Source organism: Mirounga angustirostris, unplaced genomic scaffold (genome assembly GCF_029215605.1).
Source record: "Mirounga angustirostris isolate CCGP_5_RB_7025 unplaced genomic scaffold, mMirAng1.0.hap1 SCAF_4, whole genome shotgun sequence".
Taxonomy (NCBI): Eukaryota; Metazoa; Chordata; class Mammalia; order Carnivora; family Phocidae; genus Mirounga; species Mirounga angustirostris.
Window position 1 is genome coordinate 19,662,563 of NW_026991712.1, and position 22,597 is coordinate 19,685,159.

Here is a 22,597-nt window from a genome sequence, read left to right on the forward strand (position 1 = left end):
AAAAATAAATAAAATCTTAAAAAAAAAAAAAAAGAACCACCTCTTATATTTATTAAGTAAATGACCTTTAAGCAGCAGAGAAGTATTTGGCTTATTTTTCCAAGGGATCTAAAAACACCCAAACAAACAACAAAAATCTAGGCTTTTTATCTCAGTCATTTTTCAATTAAATGCACTGCCCTGGGGTGCCTGGGTGGCTCGGTTGGTTAAGGGTCAACTCCTGATTTTGGCTCAGGTCATGATCTCAGGGTCCTGGGACTGAGCCCTGGGTTGTGCTCTGTGCTCAGCGGGGAGTCAGCTTGAGGATTTCTCTCCCTCTGCCCCTCCCCTCTCTTGCTTTCTCACAAATAAATAAATGAATCTTTAAAAAAATAAATAAGTGTGTTGCCCAATGTTCTATGAATAGGAGAACTTAAAATACGAGCGAAATTTACTGTGGGATATACTGGGGGGAGTTCTTTTTATCTTGCTTAGAACCTACTTTGTTTCATTTCATGACCCATGATTTTTCTTTTTGCAAGCACAAAGGGACCCCCAAATATTTATTTCATTAATTTCATAATTTCATTTCTTTACTGCTGAAAAGAGCAGTAAAGAAATATTCTCAACTGTCCAAACATGTTTGACTACTACTAACACCAAAAAAAATGTGTAAATTTCTTAACACAGAGATCTTTATAAAGTTAAATCAAGCTCTGATGCGAAGTCTCCAATTTTATATGCTTTGAGGTTTTTAAATGACAGTTACTTTACCTTCAGTGGTTTCTGCTTATAACCTTCCAAAACAAATATTGCTGAAACCCAGTGCAGATTTACTATGAAATACTGGGAAAGTATTAGTCCCACCATTCTGTCATGTAATACATTTTTTTTTTCCTTACAGCCAACACAACATGTTTTCTGTGTTCCAGTTCATTTCACAACTTGTCTTGAAAAGAAGAGGCTGGAATAATCTAGGTATAAACAGCTATTTTTGAGCCAATGTGCATTCACATTCTCTGGAGACAGAAAGTTCTTCAGAAAGAATTACTTGAAGACACTAAGGTGCACATTCTGTTGATTAAGCAATTTAAGAGGGGGAAAGTTAATTTCCTATATGCCTTTTAATACTGACTTAATAGAGTGGCTTACAACAACAGAAATGTATTATCTTACAGTTCTGGGGGTCAGAAGCCTGAAATGGGTCTCCCTGGGCTAAAATCAAGGTGTAGGTAGGGTTGCATTCCCTTCTGGAGGCACTCAGAGACCATCCATTTTCTTGTCTTTTCCAGCTTCTAGAGGATTCCTGCATTCCTTGACTTGAGTCCCCTTTCCATCTTCAAAGCCATCAATAGCCAGCAAAGTCTTTCTGACATGACTTCACTCTGACATTGTTTCCTCTGCCTCCCTCTTCCATATTTATGACCCCCGTGATTGGGTCCAAAGTGGACCCACCTAGGTAATCCAGGGTAATCTCCCTATCTTAAAGTCAGCTGATTAACAACTTTCATCCCATCAGCAATCTTAAATTCCCCTTTGCCATATAATATGGCATATTTACAGGTTCTAGAAATTAGGATGTGTGCATCTTTGTGAACACATTATTCTGCCTACCACACTGACCTTTTCTTTTCATTTTGTGAATAAATGTGTCTCCAAAATGCCTATAAGAACATAAAGTTTGAGAGTATTTAGTGTCGACTAGCAAGTCAACACACCTGCCTTTAGCAAAGTACTGTATTGAATGTCAAACACATTCACGTGTGGCTTTGCAGATTAGTGTCAAAATTGGCCAACCCACAGGAACTCGCTACTATGTCTGCTTTAAAAGTAGAAAATCAAGGGCACCTGACTGGCTCAGTCAGAAGAGCTTGCGACTCTTGATCTTGGGGTCGTGAGTTTGAGCCCCACGTTGGGTATAGAGATTACTTAAAAATAAACTTGAAAAAAAATTGAAAGTAGAAAATCAATCGGGTGCTTGGCTGGCTAAGTTGGTAGAGCATGCGACTCTTGACCTCGGAGTTGTAAGTTTGAGCTCTATGTTGGGTATAGAGACTACTTAAATTTTAAAAATCTTAAAAAAAAAAGGAGAAAATAAATCAAATAAAGCATTTCACATTCTTTATTCTCTACTCAAAACAATCATGTAAATAAATGGTGTCATGGTAGATAGAACTAAGATTCAGTTTCTCAAACGTCTTACATACTTTCCTAAAAGCCAAAGTCAATGACATCCAAAGCCTTTTCTTACTAGGATTTCCTCCCGCATGTGCCCACTATCTTCCTTCTTGAAAGTTTCTGCAGCCTTCTCTTCTAGGGCACTACATTCCCCTGACCCTCTTTACAATTGCTTTTTTGAAAATTTCAATCATCCTTTTTCTTCCTTTAACTTCTTAACTGTTGATGTCCTCCATATTTCATCCTCACTTCTCTCCATCAGGCCATGCCTTTTTGGTTCATGGGTCCCTATCAGCTAACCTCCAAGCACAAAACAATTCAGATATATTCCCTGCCCTCATCTCTTTCACTTAAGCTCCAGACCATCCACTACCCACCAGATATCTTGTCCTGAATGTTCCACAAGCCCTTTAAAGCTCCATATATGTATCTAAGACTGACCTCATCATCTTCAGCTTAAAATTGCTTCATTGCTTATTCTTTTGTTTCTTTAAAGATTTATTTATTTGAGAGAGAGAGAGAGTGTGTGTGCACAAGCAGGGGGAGGGGCGGAGAGAGAGGGAGAGAATCTCAAGGAGACTCCCCACTAACCATGGAGCCCGACACAGGGCTCGATCTCACGACCCTGAGATCAACACCTGAGCCGAAATCAAGAGTCAGATGCTTAACTGACTAAGCCACCTGGGTGCCCTGCTTATTCTTTTATTAATCTCTTCAACAAATGTATACTATGACTGAGCCATTGTTCTGTATCAGAGATACAGACACTGAGGAGAGAACTACTGTTTTAATGAGCGTAGGTAAACAAACAACTATGACACAAAGAAACAAAAGCAACAATAACATAGGGGTCGAAATTAAAGGCCCCATCTACTCAGTTCTCCAGCAAAAAGCCTTAGAGTCATCTTCGACATTTTCCTTTCACAACTCCCTCCACGTCTAATCAGAAAACAACTTCTATCCCTTCTACCTCTGAAATGTTTCTTGGATTCATTCTCTTCTTTCTATTCTCCTGCCCAGTTCAGGCCCCCAACAGCTACTTCCCAGATAGTAAATATAATTTTCTAATGATCTCTCTTACTTAACTTATTCCCCAAGCCCCTATAAATCACAAATACGAGTATCATCGATATTGCTATCAGAGTCTCTCTAAAAAATGGAGCTGTTTAAGATCCTCCACAGTCTGGCTCCAGTATGCTTTTCCATCTTTGTCTTTTGCTACACAACCCCCCCACCCCACCCCACCAAAACTTGCATGGCGATTTATCTGCCTATACCTCTGTCTCCTGAGTAACAGTAAGCTGCTGGAAGACAGAGTGAAGTTCTACTCACTTTGTATCCTGAACCCAACACACAGTATGTGCCCCATAAATGTTCATTAAAAATGGAATTTGGCCAATAATGTGTATCTGGTCAACGGCATCCCCAAAAGTATCCCAGAAGGACTCTCTGTATGATCAGTTACTCCACAAATGACCATTTCTGAATTAAGTTAGACTAAGACGGCAGCTCTGAAGGGCTTTGTGATTTGGCTGCCCTTTGTTCCAAAGGCCTTACGTCTTGTATCCCACAATTTAGATGGTAAGTTATCTGGGATTTCTAGTCTCACTTCCAAAAGCGTCCTTGTATTAATGTAAGTAGGGGAAGCAGAATTTGTCTGTCCAACTGGTTCCTATGTGTTGCATGAAGCAGTTGGAAATATGGCTTTAACACTATTTGAACGTGCAAAGGGTCAAGTTCCATGCCTTTCCAAACAAGCATGCCTCACTTTAAGGAAGCAGGGTGTGGTGGTTCTTAACATTTGACTTTTCTATAACCATAAATTCCAAGCCTTAGACATTAACACTCCTAAAATAACTTTCTTTATCACATGTAGATTTCCTGGCTAAGCTGACAAATGACTCTTTCAGCACCATTTCTGCTTCTGCAAGATTATCATGTTTACCTAGTAATGGAGTTTTGCTTACTTATACATGTTGTGCACTTACTTCGGAGGTTAGCACGCTTTTTCTGCAAAAGGCCAGATAATAAATATTTCAGGCTCTGTGGGCTATATGGTCTCTTTCACAACTACTCGACTTCGCAATGTGAAAGTTGGCACAGACGCAGGTAAACAAATATTTGCATCCAATAAAACTTTGATGACAAAACAAACAGTGGGTCAGATTTGGCCCAGGAGTTGGTAGTTTACCAACTCCTAACATATTTTATAAAAACGAGTGGAAATGGAGAATAAAAGTGCAGATCCCAGTAATACAGATAGAATTCAAAAACTAAGTTCAATGAAAACAAAGCTAGACATCTTTGGAAATGCTTAAAATGGCATATCAGCAGCCTCTGCCAGGCTTTTGGTAACTTTATACTATGTGCTAGTTTTTAAGAAAGGAACAAAATAATAAAGACCAGGTATGAAGTGGTAGAAATATTTTGTAGACCCTCTATTTAAGAGACAAGGCATGACTGGAGTACATACACATACCCATCATAGCTCCTCATTAATGGAACTGATTTTGTAGCATGCAAATTTGGCCTTTCCTAATTAAAACTGCACAGCCTCTTCAGAAGCATGTGAAGAATGAGCTGTTTAACAAACCACCACAAAATTACTATGCTCAGTTCCTGGTGAGGTCTTAACCCTCATCAAAGTTGTGGCACATTTCTACAAGGTAAACAGCTGGTAAAACTGAGTAAAAGCCAACATATGACCCTGCCTAGAAACACAGTAGAACCCGTGCAACACTATTAGGGTAAATAAAATAAATAATAACCAGAACCAATGTAGCTAGAGTCCCAGGCCCTAATGATTATCTTAAAGTTTTGCATTACCTTGACCCTGGACAATGGCGCAAAAATAAGAAATGACCAGCAGAGCTGGAAACGGCCAGTTTTGCATGTTGCACTGAGAAATCTTCATTTTATCCTCTGCTTTTCACATGGGATGCAGCAGCAGTCCTGGAAATAGAGAGCAGAGGAAGATTTTCAGAAGCCTGAAAATGAAGTATATGTAGTCATCCAGGACAGGCAAGCAAGCCAACCAACATGGATTAGTAATGTCAGGAAGTAATTCATTCCCTACGGCACCATATATTTCACTCTGAAATATAAACTGATAAAAGAGAATTTTCTCAGATGATGCTGCAAATGGGGAGAATGATATGAAATATGTAGGAAAAGAAGTTCAGAAAGTCCTCAGTGACTCTTTGTAAGGCATACGTTGCCCAGGGAGTTTTCCAAATGGATAAATTCCAAAAGTTTACCTAAAATGACCATTGTCATCAGACAATCACAATTTCCTTGACAGTAATGTGCTCCTCCAGTATTTTTCACATAAAGTTAAAAGTTCTACTGTTGCCTTCTTTTGCCTACAAAGTAAAGATGATATATGGGACCTTTCCTCCGGTAACCAAAAAGAACGTGAAAAAACACTTTGTGCTAATATGGAATCACTATTCTGCTTCTATTTCACTGGGCTGAAAAATCCATAATCCTTTCATCTTTTCTTATAACTTTTTTTTTCTCTCATGTGTGAATCTAAAAACAAGTCCAAGGTTTTCTTTTTCATGAGGAAATCAATGAAAGAAAAACTGTAAGAAAAAGAGAGAGAGATGAAAAGGGGAAAAATGTAGGAAAGGAAGAAAAGAAGGAGGGAGGAAAAGAAGCAGCATGGAGAGAGAAGAAGCAAGGGTGACTGGTTGGTATTTATGAGGCCAGTCTACAAATTCTTGACGACAACTCTATTAGAAGCCATTACCGAGGAGAAATTCTGAGTCCTTTCACAGAGAGCAAAAAGACATCTCAAAAGTTCTCTTCTACCCAGGGCATTTTTTCATTCATATATTCATTCATTCATTCTCCAATATTGTTTCACAAAGGATCTGAGGCAAATTTCAGATAAATAGCAAATAATGTTTTTAGTATGTCTACTGTGATATTTGAGACATATTTAATTATAAGGTTTATTAGCGCAGAGTTGTATGATCTCTCAATTCAAAACATATCTTTCTTGGTTACAGTTCCATTACCACTATTAAAGTAGTGTATTTCTGACTTCTCCTGTCCCTCCAGAATGGAGAATCTATATATTTGTCCACCTTGCAGTTTTTTTGAGAATAAGCTTTTTTTTTAACTTGTCAATATTATGGGTTTTATTTATTTATTTATTTCTGCACTTATTAGGAATTGCTTCTTTTGGCTTTTCTGCTTTTATTGTTTTATTTGTTTTTCATTGTTCTTTGTAATTTTTTTGTTGAATCTTCAAGTAATATAATATGATTCTTTATTTGAGGCCATTAATTTTCCTCTGAATATGCTTTGGCCACATCACATAAGCTTTAATTTCTTTTTTTAACTGAAGAGTTATCTCAGTGACTATAGCGAAGTATAAGTCTGTGAACTCTCAAAGCAATATGACTGATGCACTTAAATCTCTGAGATCCTGGTGTTATTCCAGAGTAATACAGTGACTCCAGAGGAATAAATAATTGTATTTCCTTCAAGCAATTGTTCAAAAAAAATTTTTTTGGCAAGTACTTTTTTTATAATACCTAATGACAGTATGTACAACTCTTGTGTTGCCAGTAAAAGGGAGATCTGTAACTTTGATAATCATATAAGTAATCAAGTTAAGATTCTATCATGAAAATTAAAGAAGGTACTCAATTGTATCTAGGGACCCAAAAAATATCTTCCTCTATCAGCCTACCATCGTTTCCAAATGCTAATTACAAAAGAATATTTCCTTGGATTAAGACATTCACATATTGGCAGCTCCTTAAAATTCCTAATGGAATAGGCAATACATTAAGTGCCTATCCTAAAAGAATAAGCAACACATTAAGGGATTAACATATATATTTATTTTATATATATTGAGCGTTTTCGCTTGGGTTGATTCACTGCAGATTAGTAAACCAACCATTTGTCACAACCCAGAGGAAGTTGGGCAAATGGTGAATAAATTTTGATGAATTAAAGGAAGAAAGACCCTGGGGCATATATAGAACCCTCACTCTACAGAGGCAAAAAGAACAAGATTAGGTGGATTATCCAAAGGGATGTGAGTAGCATTTATGTAGACAGAAGGCATGAATACAGAGGATTTGAAAAGATATGGGAGTAGGCTTCAGCCCTATTGCAACCAGGAAATCAACAAATCTGCCAGTCACCCAGAGAGCTGTGACTACACCCCCCAAAAAACATACCAGCAGAATCACTCTCTCAACTCAAATAAATATTCTAAGGTTTTGTGCCCCAACACTATAACCATAGGTTTTAATCAGAACAAGGCAAAGAAAAGGAGAAGTAAGGAAACACGCCCCATCTGTGTTTCCGGCATACACTTTAATCAGGGGACTTTTATCAGATACCACATGACAGTTTTTAGCATAGGAGAAAAAGATCCTTTTACAAGCCATAATCTGTTTTCAAGCCTTTCTCTGTTTTCTTCAAAATACTACAATTCCTATGTCCAGGTGTTTTGAAGCAATAATTAACATGACACATTGGAAGTTAATCTGCATCTCATAAAAATTAATTTTTTAATGTTGCATTTTTAAAATTTATTTATTTTTAAAATTTTATTATTTTATGTTAATCACCATACATTGCATCATTAGTTTTTGATGTAGTGTTCCATGATTCATTGTTTGCGTATAACACCCAGTGCTTCATTCAGTACGTGCCCTCTTTAATACCCATTGAATCACAGATCTGTACCTCTGAAATAAATAATACATTATATGTTTAAAAAAAGAAGAAGACTATAGCAGGAAGAGAAAAATGAAGTGGGGTAAATCGGAGGGGGAGACGAATCATGAGAGACTATGGACTCTCATAAAATTTAATTTTAATTAATTAACTAATTAACTAATTCCACCCTACTCTTGGTAATTTAAAAAAAAATAGTATTATTTATATGGAAAGAATTGTATCCATAGCTCATCTTTAAATCTTCCTTTCTATTGTTTACTTTAAATTGGGATGAGTAATACCATATTGAGAGAAGTGGAATTTTAGTTTTCCCAAGGTTTTCTGCCAAGTCTCCAAATTTTTGGACAGTAAAATAGGGGCAAGAAAAATCCTAATTCCTATTAAAGTGCCATGAGATACTTTAACATTTACCAAAATGTCAAAGCCTAATTTGTTGAAACTGCCTAAAAGCCTGCCCAACACAAATAACTCTGCCTTAATTTTTTTTGCTGTTGTTTAAAAACATGTTAAAAATGGCCACTTAGTTCTAAGTTCAGAAGGTATAAACCCAATTTTGGGAAAGTTGATAATGTTTAGTACAAGTTTTCTCAAAACACTGCCACAATTTCGTAGTCAGTAATTTCAAACTATCCCCGTTAGGACTAATTTGCCCTTCTTCTACTTCATGTGTTTGTTTTATTTAATGTCACTTGTGTAGTTGAGTTTAATAAGGAGCAAAGGCTCTGAGTACAGCCAGTTTTATCAAAATTCCTTAAAACATTTATTCTAAAGTTTTTGTAAACCACTCGTATACATATACAAACACTTGCACAGACTTACACACACATATACATTCAAATCTTGGATAATGTTCTATCCAATGAGTGCTGACTTACGAAAAAAACTATGAACTTAAACAAAATTCTTGCTAGCCATCTGGCATATGGCCTTAAGAGACCTTAAGAGAGTGTGTTATTTGTAGTATTAGAAACCAAAGCTCTCTACTTGGTACTAAGGAAAATACAAAACGTTATACTACATAATCCCTGCCCTCAGTGATCTCACTATTTTATTGAAAAGAAAGACCACCAGCAAATACATTGCAAATCTACATAAAATAAGTATGAACTAGAACAAAGAGTTAGCACAAAGTGGTGGTATAAATAGAAAACTGGGAGGTAGGAAGACAATCTGCCAATAATTTGTTAGGGGTACTTGGCTAACTGGTTTAACCACTTAGACTTGGTTTCTTTATACAAAATGTGCAAATTAACATCTACTTTATCCAATGATTAAGGTAATGCAGATAATGTACTTAGAACACAGATAGCTCTCAAAAAGTTCTACTTCATTTCATGTTAGCAACGGGTTGAAGGAACATGAAGGACAAAGTAATGATAACAATCAACAAATTTACTACTTGAGTATATACTAAAGGAGGAAGGAAATCCAAGAAGTCTTTATCTACCCCATCATATTAAGGTGTTGGGACTAACTTGGCAAAAGGTTTAGGCAAAAACTGAAGACCCAGATAATGATAGAGACACAATTATTTGCATGGGTGAACTGCTTTAAACTTTTCAAAATATATTCCTACCCATATTTTATCATTTTCCAGATGACAGCTCTATATAGATTCAAAATAATCAACCATATGAGGATGTGGAAGATTTGACTTAAGAGCAACTCACAGACTTAAAAAAAAAAAAAAAAAGACTTAGCAGTTCTAGTTGACAAGTTCATGCAAAGAAGATTTAAAAGAACTGGGGATGTTTAAGCATGTTTTAAGCCTAGGAAAAATCAGAATCAGAGGCACGTGATGAATGTCTTCAAATATTTGAAGAGCTTTCATGTGGAAAATAAAACAAGATATTTTGTGCAGCTTCTGCAAATCAAACTTGAATCACTGGACTGACCCACAGAGATGTGGATTTGGATGTAAAAATTCTTCACACTTAGAACCAGTTCTTCTCTCTTACTAGAAATTCAGAGGCAGTAGCAGGTTAGGTTTTGCCCCTAACAGATGCTATAGAGAGGAAGGGGAACTGGAAAATATGACCTCTGAGATGCTTTCCCCAACCCTCCTTTGTTTATACTTTAAGGTTCACAGTATACAAGGAGACTTTTACAGTCAATCAATGATGTAGGTCATACAGATCTGTAGATTAAAAAGCAAAGACTAAAAACAGATCTAATGTATTACCCAACATGTTGACATTGTTTACCATTCCTTATTTCTTCTCTCCAATGAAAATAGCACCCTCCTCACATCCAGAAGAATCAAAGAAGTTTCCAGGATTGGCTAATGAGGTCTACTTAAAAACAAGCCCCAGAGGATGTTAGTGGTTATTACTCTTCTCTGTTAGCATCATGACATAGTAGAAAATACTTCTAAGTTGGGAATAAAGAAAACCTCATTTGGGTACTATTACCTGGGTGATTAGCCTTTCTCTCCCTGAGTGAACTCCTCACTGGGCATGGCATTTTGACTAGAGATCAAGTGGAAAGCCAGTCTTATTAGCATAAAGAATCAAAGAGCAGAAGAGTTCAGGAACTTCAGAGACTGGAAATTGAGAAGGGACATGTTCAGAAAAGTGTGAGCCACAATAAGGTGAAATAAAATCAGGATAAAAACTCTCCTCAAATCCTGGATACTTCAGAATGATAAAGAGTCAAGAATAAAAAAAACTTAGCCATCGTAAATGTGTGTGCATTTAATAATAGAGCCTCAAAATACATGAAGCAAAAACTGATATGGAATGGAATGGAAGGATGGAATAATAAGCAAAGCTAGAGATGTTAACACTCCTCTCAGAAATTGACGAAAAACTAAACAAACTATCAGTAAGAACACAGCAGATGCTAGTAACTCTATCAATAAATTTATATTTATTGAACATTACATCCACCAACTGCAGAATGCACTGTTCTTTTAAGTGTACATAGAAAGTTTTATAAAATAGGCCACATTCTGGGCCATAAAATGAGACTTAAAAAAATTTCAAAAGTTTGAAAGTTTACAGAGTATGCCTTCTGACAGTAACAGTATTAATTAGAAATCAACAATATTAAAATATCTTTACAAATTCAAAAACTGGAGATTAAACATGTTTCTAATTCATCCATAGGTCAAAGAAGAAATGAAAATGGAAATTAAGAAAAATATTTGAAAGGGAACAAAAATACAAAGACAACACATGAACATCTGTGGAATGCAGCTGAGGGATTAGAGAGAAATTTCGAGGTTAATATATTTACATAAAAAGAAGAAAGATTTAAAATCAATGATCTCAATGTTCCACCTAAAGAAGCCAGAAAAATAAGAGCAAATTAAATCCAAATTAAGTTGAAGAAAGGGATTAATAAAGATAAGAGTAAAAATCAAAGAACTATAAAATTAATTTTAGTGAAAATTAGCAAAGCCAATATTTCCTTCTTTGAAATATTAATAAATTGAAAAATTTTAAGAAAGAGTGATCAAGAAACAAAGACTGGAAACACAACTAACAATACAAGGAAAAAAATTATATCACTACATATTTCACATGAAGAAAGGAAAAATATTAATAACTTTATGCCAATAAGTCCAACAATTTAACTTAATTGGAAAAAACCCTTGTAACACTCAACTTGCTAAAACAGACACATGAAAAAACAGAAAATCCAAACAGCCCTCTATTATAGAGATTGAATTTGTTATTAAAAATATTCACAAACTAATGGTTGCCAGAGGGGAGGGGGATGGATGTTGAACAAAATGGAAAAGGGGAGTGGGAGATACAGGCTTCCAGTTATGGAATGAATAAGTCATGGGAATAAAAGGCACAGCATAAAGAATATGTCAATGACATTGTAATAGCAATGTATCAGGACAGATAGTAATTACACTTGTGGTGACCATAACATAATGTATAAACTTGTTGAATCACTCACTGTCTTGTATACTGAAACTCATGTACCATTGTGTGTCAATTATACTCAAATAAATATTTAATATATATATATTCCTAAAAAGAAAATCACAATCCAAATGCATTCACTAGTGAATTCTATCAAATATTTAAGGGAGATAAAATATCAATCCATGCAAACCTTTTCAGAAAACAGAGGTGAGCTAGCATAATCCTTTAATCAAAATCAGATCATTATAAAAAATAAAAATTACAGAATATCCCTCATGAACATAGGAACAAAAATCCATTCACCAATATATATAAAAATAATAAAAATCATTACCAAGTGGGGTATATTCTACAAATGTTATGACTAGTTAATATTTTAAAACAATATCATTCTGCATCTTAGACCAATATATAAATAAATATACATATCATCTCACTAGAAGCATGAAAAGCAGTTGAAAAATCCACTACCCATTCATGATTAAAAGAAACTCAGCAAATAAGAATAGAGGGTAACTTTATCAATCTGATAAAGGGCATCTATTGAAAAATCATATTTAATGGAGAAATATTGAATGTTTCTCTCCTAAGATCAAGAATAGGACATGGGTATCAACACTGTAACATTTTTATCATTTCATTCAGCATTTTACTAGAGGTCCTAGCCAGTGCAGTAAAGAAGGAAGGAAGGAAGGAAGGAAGGAAGGAAGGAAGGAAGGAAGGAAGGAAGGAAGAATGGGAAGAAAGAACCAAAACTGTATTTAAAATCAACATGATTTTTTGCACAAAAAATCCTAAAGAACATATAAAAGAAAAAAAACCTACTTAAACTAATAAGTAAATTTAGGAAGTTTGCAGGACACAGATCAATAGGCAAAAATTAATCATGTTCTTCTAGCAGCAAACAAATGGAAAAGAAAATAGTCTGTAAAATTCCATATACAATAACATCATAAACACAAAATACTTAGAAATCAGTAAGACATGGTATGTTCCACATTCTTTGGTGTAAAAACCAGAAAAAAATACAAATCTGAATTCCTAAGAGAAACTTAAAAATGCCTAAATACACAGAACAGTATACCATGTTCATGGATTGAAAAACCCAATTGTTAGGAAGTCTTCAAATTAATCTATAGATTCAAAGCAATCTTATAAAAAATCTCAAGTCATTTTTTATAGAAATTAACTAATTGATTCTAAAAACTTGCAGGGAAATGCAAAGGACTTAGAAAAACCAAAACAATCTTTTAAAAAAGAACAAAGTCAGGGACACCTGGGTGGCTCAGTCAGTTAAGCATCTGCCTTTAGTTCAGTTCATGATCCCAGTGTCCCTGGGACGCTTCTCCTCTCCCTCTGCCTGCCCCTCGCTCTGCTGTGTGCTCTCTCTCTCTAACAAATAAATAAATAAAATATTAAAAAAAAAAAGAAGAAGAATAAAGTCAGAGCATTCATAATTCCTGATAACAAGCCTATAAAAAGCAACTGCAATGACAATAGAGAGGCATATTATTCTTTGATGTGTTACTGGGTTCTATTTGCTAATACACATTAATTCATATTAATAAGTGAGATGATCTGTAGCTTTCTTTTTTATGCTGTGTCAAATGTGTATATCAGTATATACACATTTCATAAAAATATGAAGTTTCCATTCTTTCTATAAATGGTCCTTTGGAACAGTTATAATAGTATTGCTATTACTGAATTTTTTGTACATTTTTTTCCTTTTTTTTAGCATTTAACTGCAAAACCATGGAAGTATGGCATTTGGGGGAGGCTGCTTTTTAACTACGTTTTAACTACTTTTCAAAATTTTTATGCCTATTGTCTTATTTATAATATACAATTTCTGTAAACCTAGAGTATTCTAGTAATTTAGTAATTTCCATTTTGTTAAAAATAATCCATTACACCCTCCTTTTCTAATATATTGACACACAATAATTGTAATTACTATTCTAGTCTTGTAAATTCCTCTAATTTTGTGCTTGTTTTCTATTTTCATTTCATTTCATTTCTTATCTTATGTATTTGGGCTCCTCTCACTTTGCTTTTTAAATTATAAAAAAAAAACCTGAATCAAATTCACAACATCACAATGGAAGGGAAAGAAATAATAAGCTAGAAATAAGGAAACAGGAAGGAGATGAAAAACTATAAAGACAAAGATAAGAAGGTAGAAAAAAAGAAGGAGAAGGAGGAGAAAAAGAAGGAGGAGGAGGGGGAGAAGGATGGAAAGAGGAAGACAGTAAATAGTATAAAAACAGAAAGGATCTAAGATCACCTTCCTGGCCAGATATGGGTCAATGTTACCTAGATTGGTGCTCCTCAAAATCGCCAGTCTATGAACTGTTTGTTATTGGTCCACAATGAGATAAGGAAATTATACCAAAATGTGTATCAACACATTATCTTGATTCCTTTTTCAGGAAAGCTTTGCTATGAAAAAAAATATTTCAGCTGAACTAACAGCGTGCTTAGTGATATACTTGATTTACGTATTTGTGCTTAGTGACATATTTGATCCTGGTACAGTTTTATCTCAGCAGGGAGAAGTAACAGTGTGTGGAAGGGCAGCAAACAGCAAACCATAATCTGTGTAGCACCAGCCTAAACCCCTCACTGCACGCATCCAGTGGATTGCATCTTCCCCTTATCCCACTGACACTCTCCATCTGACTGCAGGACCTCGGTAACTACTTTTACCTTCTGGATTTTGGGTACTAGGAGATATCTATATTGCAGTTTAACCCATAATCAAAAAGGTTCAAAGTGCATAATAGGTCATGAATAAACATTGATTGATTGAATAATTGATGACTGAATGATCAGGGCTGATGTGTACAGGTTGCAGTTGATGCACTGCACAATTTACCCTTGGCCAAGAGTGAGTGATGAGTGAAATGGGCAGACACTCTGTTCTCCAAGTTATATGCAAAGCTGTGTTATTCAGAGGAGAAGGCACTATTTTCTTCTTCCAACCGCATGGCTATGCTCAGAGAGACCACCTTTCACTAATTTATATAAAGACCCTATGTAGATTAACAGCAAGGGACTTGACTGCAAATTAGCCTCAGAAATGCAGCTGCTCAGTCTTAAACTAGGTGCTGTAAATTCTACAGGCTGTAGAAGGCACAGCCATCCCCAAAGCATGGCAAATTCGAGTGACAGCTCCTTGATTCAGGAATGATCCATTACCTGGCTTCTCTTTGTTCTCTTTTTTTTAAGGACTGACATAGCTCCTTGGTCAAAGAAATGGGGCATTGTTTTTAACTAAACTCTCTATTATAAGCAGTACAAAGGGTAGCTGCCCATCTCAGTGCAGATATCCCATCCTTTAGGAAGGCTTCCCTGATCTTCCAAGTCTGGGCCAGGTGCTCCCCCTATGGTTCCTATGGTAGCAATCTTTATATTACATTCTATAGCACATAACACTGTACTGTAATTGGCTATTTGCATTTCTACCTGCCAAAGTGTATTGTTACCCACTGTATTTTGAATGCTTAGCACAGTTTTGGGACATGGCAGGAGTCAGGTCTGGGAGGTAGAGGAAGAACAGAAGTGAAAAACCTGCAGTGGAATATCATTTTTAGATATCAGTTCTTTTCAGTGTAGATACCAATCTGTGTATAAAACCAGACGGAAAGCCATCCAGGAACAGATATTTATCCTAGAAGGCGTCCCCTGAGTGCTCCTAGTTACAGACACATCCTAAGACATTTGATGAACTCAGCAAATCCAGTCTCCCTCTGGATCAATTTTCATAAACAATCCAGGTAATTTCTGGGAGGAAAGAGACCAAGCACTGTTCCCTAAAATTGGAAGTTAGAGACACCTGCCAGTGTAGCTCCAACAAAGGCCCTTTGCAGGAAAAGTTTGTCAAGAGTATAGATAAAAAAAATCACCTGGGGGGGGGGGGGTACCTGGGTGGCCCAACTGGTTAAGTGTCTGCCTTTGGCTCAGGTAATGATCCCAAATTCTGGAGCCCGGCGGGGAGTCTGCTTCCCCCTTTGCCTGCAACTCCCCCTGCTTGCGCTCTCTCTCTCTTTTTTTACTTGTTTTTTTTTTATTTTACTTGTTTATTTGAGAGAGAGAGAGAGAGCGCAAGCAGGGGGAGTTGCAGGCAAAGGGGGAAGCAGTCTCCCCGCCGGGCAGGGAGCCTGACACAGGACTTGATCCCAAGACCTTGGGATCATGACCTGAGCTGAAAGCAGACACTCAACCGACTGAGCCACCCAGGTGCCCCAGTAAATAAAATCTTAAAAAAAAAAATCACCTCGAAGAAATGGGAAGTCTAGCCTCTAAGCCCTGACATAGACACCCCGTTCTCAGAATTCCCATAGCCTTTCTAGTCACCATCCTCTCAAAAAATGGAGCAGAGAAAGAGAGATGGGGAAAGTGGAAAGAAGGAAGAAGCTGCAGTAGACAAAAGTAGCCACTTTTTGTCTTCCAGGCTCTGTACTAGATCATCTTAGATCTTAACCCTATAGAGCGACTACTGTTATCCCTGTTTTCTAGATGAGCAAACTAAAGCTCAGAGAGGTTAAGAAACATGGACAGGGGCACAAAAGGAGCAAGTTTAGATTCCCCCATATCTTCCTGCCTTCCACCCCGTTTCAGCTACTTAATACGGCCTCAGTTGACAGCCTCCACGTCCGTCACACAACCCTCCCCCACCCCCCATCCAAGAAGCTGATGGATAATGTATCCAGTGGGATTCAAATCTTATACAGACTTTTCTTAATCTTGTATCTGTCACAGGCTGGTTTTGTAACCCCAGGCAAGGTAGTTTATATCCCATAAGCTCAGTGATCCGATCTCTAAAGGAAGAAAAATATTTACTTCTGCAAGTATTTGAGGGACTTAAATGTGTTTCTGAAAGAGAAAAAGGCAGGTATTCAATAGGTACTCAAAAAAAAAAAAAAAATGCCATCAGCCCTATCAAGGGCAAATCTGCCGAGGAGGAAGTTTGTTTTATTCATTCTCCTTTAAGCTTTTCTGTCCTTCCGCCCACACCCCTGCTGTCTCCTCTGTTCCCCCAGGGACCATCTGGGGTCTCATTTACCAATGACCTTGTTCTGTGCAAACTGTCATAATCCCAGATAATGTGTTAGCTCAGGGGGACTCAAACAATACCACCTCAGCCTGCAGTAATTCAGGAAGGCCCTTGTCCTTGAAAGGAATCTTGGGTTACACATGACAGGCCAGGAAAACAGCAGTCATTTGGCTGAGTTTGGATAAAAAGGACAGCAAATGTGGCTCTAGAGTCACATAACTGCTCAACTGTCAGCAAAGGATTTCTGTGTTTTACTAGGTGACATGAGGAAGTATTTAAGAGCCAAAGGGCACACACCCCAAGGAGCCTTTTGTGGGCTGGGGCTTGACCCAGTGCCCTGTAAGTCACACCACTAGATCATGACCTGAGCCAAAGGCAGCCGCTTAACTGACTGAGCCACCTAGGCGACCCTGTTCAGTCCATTCTTGACAGCCCTGGCTGATTCAGAAAATCAAGACACTCATGGAAGGCCCCAAGTGTTCTTTGAAATCCTCAGCTGGACCGTTAGCAGCAGGAAAAGGGACAAAGGGCTCCTCCCATCAATCCTGAAGCCTGGGACCTGCCCAAAATTGTTCCAGGAATTCTGATGGGTTCCAAGAAATCCTTCCCAGGGAATGACTGAGAGGCCTCACCAATGTGGCTCCTGTCCTTTCAAAGGGACCCCCCGGAGGTCAGGGCTGCAGTGGAGATTCAGGTCTATCCTGGCACGGGGCTCTCCAGGCAGAAGGACGAGATGCCTAGTGTTGAGTGAGTATATTGTACATCAGGGATAAACCTTGAAAACATTTTCCTAGGTGAAAGAAGCCCCTCACAAAGCACCACACACATACTGTATGCCTCCATTTAAATGAAATATCAACAACAAGTAGATTAGTGGTTGCCAGGAGATGAGGTGGGGGGGGGTCAGATTGGGGAGAAATGGGAAGTTTCTGCTAATAAGTATGGAATTTCTTCTTGGAATGATAAAAATGTTCTAAAATTGCTTGCAAGTGCTGATGGCTACACAACTCCGTGAATATACTCGGTGAATATAAAAACCATGGTATTTATTGTATACTTGTGTGGTATAGGAATTATATCTCAATAAAGCTGTTTAAAAAAATATCCTGAAGTCTACTTACAGTAACCAAGTTATTAGGGCCAGATTCAGAGGAAATCTATCTAAGTTGCTCTTTTGAAACAAGCAAAAACCCAGATGCTATCCTTTCATTCACTCACTTACTCATTTACTCCTTCCAAACGTCCCTGTGAGTTCTCTGTGTGCAGAACTGGACCACCTTATCAGAAACAGAACACCAATTTTCCTAATTGCACCCAGCTTAAGCCTGTTTGCTTAAGGATTTGAACACAGACCTCTTCATCCCACGCTGCAATTAGGAAGTGCCCTCCTTGGCCCTTTGTCGGGGAGGAGCCCCTAAGTCTTAAAGGGGAATTCCAGGAAAACTTGTTTGCATTTCTGCTCCCCACAGAGCCACCAAAGTCTTACCCCATACTTCTTTGTTCCTCCCTCTCCTATATCCCCTTCAGCTGCTACCCAGCAGACTCTCCAAAACTTCCAAAAGGGAGTCCAAACCTTCTGGAGGGAAGGGGGCTTGGGTAGCAGCTCCAGAAGCATTTTTCAGGGGGAGATCCTGGCCCCTGTGAGAGCTGCACGCAAGCTCCATTTGGACATTTCTCCTAAAGACAAGTCCCAAGCCTGTACCTAAGTAGAAGGGGTGACCTCCAGTCAACCCTGAGCTCCTGTGCCAGAGGGCAGGCTTCACGCAGAGGACCCAAGAACCCAGTGCCAAAATCGGAGTGCCTGTGGTCCAGGACTCGCAGGCGGCGTCCAGGCGCTCGCCAAGGACAGAGGCCACTCCCGTGGCTCCACACTGGCTCCTCTTGGCCTTTCCCTAACCCTGTCTTGCCTGGGCGCACTGCATGCCAAAGCCCAGCTCCGCCGGCTGCATCTCCGCCAGGCGCTGCGTGCGGAACAGGAGGCTCGAAGCAGGAAGGGGGTGCCAAGGGATAAAACCGGAGGAGATTAGGGGTGGAAAAGCCAGGGCAGAGAGGACCCTCCAACACCACAGCCCGCTCGTGCATCTCAAAACCGCAACCTCCTGCGTCCAGACACCAAAGCAAAACGCGCGAAGCATCCGGGTTTCCTGGAGCAGAGACACATAAGAGCTGTTACTGCCAACGTCCTCCATCAATGAGCTCGGTCGGCTTGCTCCTCTTTGCGTCTAGCGCCTGACCCCAGCGCTGATCTGTGGCCGTACCAAGGGGGGGCTGGGTGAATTTTGTCTCCCATGACCTCCACCGACTGCTCTTCCAAGCGCCCCCAAATACAATCTAAATAAAAATAGCGTGCTATTTATATTCAGCTCTCCAAGACAAGTTCCTGAGCCCCCTTTCTCACCAGATTGTCGCCTCTACTAAGCCCCTTCTACTTGGAAATGCTGGAATCGCCAGTCTCGAAGCCAAACCCACGTCTTCCCGCCGCGCGCTCACAGCACCCAAGTACAGGGCAAAGTTCCCGGGGGCAACACAAGGCATTGTCGCTGTCTTTGCATTCGCATCACGTAGCACCTCCAAACTCCCTGCCCAGCGACCCCCGCGAGGAGGCATCTGGGTGCACCGTCCCAGCCCAGCCCAGCCCAGAGGTCCCCGGACCATCCTGGGCGCGCGCGTAGAGAAGGTCCATCATGGAATTGCATTGCTTCTGCAGGTGACTCGCCCTCTCCACTTTTCCTTCCTAACGAATAGATTTTTCATAGCCGACCCGAAGTAGGGCAGAGAAAGACTGGAACTGACCTGTGCAGGGGAATGTTCTAGCCCAAGATGGGGACCTCTCGACGCCTAGGTAGGATCCAAGTTCGCCGCAAGTTGGTTCTTGGCGGCGCACGGCTCTCGCTTGCTTCCCGCGTTGTGCCCCCTTTTAATTAGCCTCTTCTCTCCCTCTCCCTCTCTTTCATCCTCTCCCACTCCAGCTCCCACTCTGTGCAGCCCGGAGCTGCGTCCTCTCCAGGGCTTCCCTCCTGCCAGGCGCCCAGGATCAGATAAGAAGAAAGGAAGGCCAGCGGGCGGCCAATTATAGAGCGGAAGGTGGCCGCGGAGGCGGAGGTTGGGGAGGTGGGAGGCAGGCCTAAGTCTCATACGCCCCCCACCTCTCTCCTCCTCCTTTCCCCACCCCCGCCGCACAAGAGGTCCTCCGAGGAGCCCGCCCCCGCGCCGCCCCCGCGCGTCCCCAAACCTGGCGGCCGCCCCAGGTGCGCGCCGCAGTCGGGTGTCTTGAGCCCAGAAAGAGCCGCCTTTCCCCTTCACTCCGACAGCGGTTCGTGTGGGGCCCCTGAGTCAGGCCCTGCGGTCGCTTGGCGAGTGTGGCGCCCTCCAGGACTCAGGTACTGGGCGCCCACTTCCCCGTTCCCAAGACACGACTTGCCTTCCCGCGTCAAGGACCTCGCGCTTGGGAGCGCGCACGCACTGCGAAGGGGTACCCTGCCTCCCCTCTTCTCGCTTCCTTGTCCGAACAAGGGCTGCAAAACGCCAGAGCAGCGATGCTCAAAATTTAATGTGCAGGAGAATCATTTGAGGGTGTTGAACTAGATATTTCTGTGGGCTTATAAGGACGAATGTTGGCAGTGGCCAGGGCTTGGACTTTCTGAAACAGGATCTTTGCGACTGATTCCCACTCGCAAAGATCCTGTTTCAGCAGGTCTGGGCTGAGGCCAAGGACTCTGCATTTATCAAACACCCCGGTGGTTCTGATCCATGCCGGCCACCTTACGGGAGTCTTTACCTGAAACGTGAAGCACACGAGGTGCGCCAGACCTCGCGCCCGGTCTCGAGAAACCAGGGCTGCGCTGTCACCCTCTGGGCCCCTTTAGAAAGTCATCGTCCTTAACCCTCCTGGGCGGCGTTCTTTACAATCCAGCTTTTGTGCGCACAGATGTTGGGGAGGGAGTTACAGAAACGACAAAGTTAGCAACAACTCATTTTTGCAAGAAAATGCTCTCTCACGTTGGAAAACGGCTAAAGGCCGGTAGTGGACAGAAGAGAAAGGGCAAGGGGTCCTCTTAACAGGCTTCCCACGTGCCCAGCTGAGAATAGAGAGAGAAGGGCTTTTGAAAGCTTTAAAGGGGGTCCATTAGACTTTCGAACCGTCCCAACCACTGTTAGCCACCAACTCCGCCTTCCCCGATGTTGCGTGCAGATTCATCTACTTGGAAACGCTGGCAACTTCCCGCGGGCCCTGCGGTTGGAGTGCAAAGGTCCCGCTCCAGCCCCCGCCGATGCTCTGCCTCCGCTGGCCCTTTTTCAAATTGGCCTCAGCTCGGCCCCAGGGCGCGGCCAAGCTCGGCGCCCTTTTGCAACTGCGCTTCACAGAACAGAATTTTCTGGGGTCGGGCAGCCAGCGCGATTTTTTATTTATTTGAGAGAGAGAGAATGAGAGACAGAGAGCATGAGAGGGAGGAGGGTCAGAGGGAGAAGCAGACTCCCTGCCGAGCAGGGAGCCCGATGTGGGACTCGATCCCGGGACTCCAGGATCATGACCTGAGCCGAAGGCAGTCGCTTAACCAACTGAGCCACCCAGGCGCCCCATCGCGATTTTTAAGGAGACAGGCTTCGGAATCCAAGCGCTCGGGGAGACTACTGCAAGGGTGCGAGCGCCACCTGGTGTCCTCGCCTGGAGGCTTGGGAGAGGGCGGGAACTGGAAAGCTCGCCACCCACCTAGATTGAAGGGCAGAGACCAGGATTCCTGAAATGCGGGATTTATTCCTGGAGACAACCACCGCTTCGGTTGTTCCTCGTCCCACCTCCCCATGCAAGTGCCCACTTCCATCGTACTCTGTTCCCCCTTTTCACTAATGAAATCTCTTTTTTAAAGTGTAAGTAGAGCTGATACACAGTGTTACATTATTTTCATGTGTACAACATAGTAATTTGACACATGTGTATGTATGCCGTGCTCACCACGAGTGTAGCTACCATCTGTCACCATGCAGCCCTGTTACAATACCACTGACTGCATTCCCTATGCTGGACCTTCTATCCCTGGGACGTATTTGTTCCCTAACTGGAAGCCGGTACCTCCTACTCCCCTTCACCCATTTTGCCCACCCCTCTACTCCCTCCCTTGTGGCAACCACCGATTTGTTCTCTGTATTTGTGGGTCTGTTTCCGCTGTGTTTGTTTGTCTTTAATTCCACATATAAGTGAAATCATATGGCATTTGTCTTTCTCTGTCTGACTTATTTCATTTAGGATAATATCCTCTAGGTCTATCCATATTGTCACAATAGCAAGATCTCATTCTTTTTAAGGCTGAGTAATATTCTGGTGTGTGTGTGTGTGTGTGTGTGTGTATGCCACCTCCTTTATCCATTCGTCTATTGATGGACACCTAGTTTGCTTCTGTATCTTGGCTATTGTAAATAATGCTACAATACACAGAGGGGAGGGGTGCACATATCTTTTTGAATTAGTGTTTTCCTTTTCCTTGGGTAAATACCCAGTGGTGGAATTACTGGATTGCATGGTATTTCTATTTTTTTTTTTTAATCTACTCACGTCTTTCGTTTTTACCAAGATGTAGATGACCAGTGTAAGCTCAGCTTTTTCTGTAATTCCTCTGGGGAAGGTAGTGGCATATTCCTGCAAAGTTCTAGGCAGAGGGGGAAAAGTATTTATGATGAAACTATAGAAAATTAGAAATGAGGAATTCCCAGATGATTTTTAAATGTGAAATGTGTGCCCAAAAATCTATATACAGCAAAGAGAAAAGCATAGTATTTGGTAAAAACCCTATAC

The 22,597-nt window shown here is 40.5% G+C and overlaps 1 protein-coding gene across 5 annotated transcripts in view; it reads right to left on the reverse strand.

Moving 5' to 3' along the window:
* The window catches only part of COL14A1 (collagen type XIV alpha 1 chain), a 214,226-nt gene extending 193,976 nt beyond the window's left edge, over positions 1-20,250 (reverse strand). For 2 of the 5 annotated variants that reach the window (XM_045895977.3, XM_045895976.3), the window contains exons 1-2: positions 19,600-19,848; positions 4,984-5,109 (exon numbers count right to left, since the gene is read on the reverse strand). In XM_045895977.3, the coding sequence (XP_045751933.1) occupies positions 4,984-5,071 (88 nt within the window). In that variant the 5' untranslated portion in view covers positions 5,072-5,109; positions 19,600-19,848. Of the gene's footprint in view, positions 1-4,983; positions 5,110-19,599; positions 19,849-20,227 lie in introns of those variants that run through there. The other 3 variants (XM_045895974.3, XM_045895973.3, XM_054512474.2) reach the window with 2 other exon arrangements.
* Positions 20,251-22,597: the final 2,347 nt, after the last annotated feature.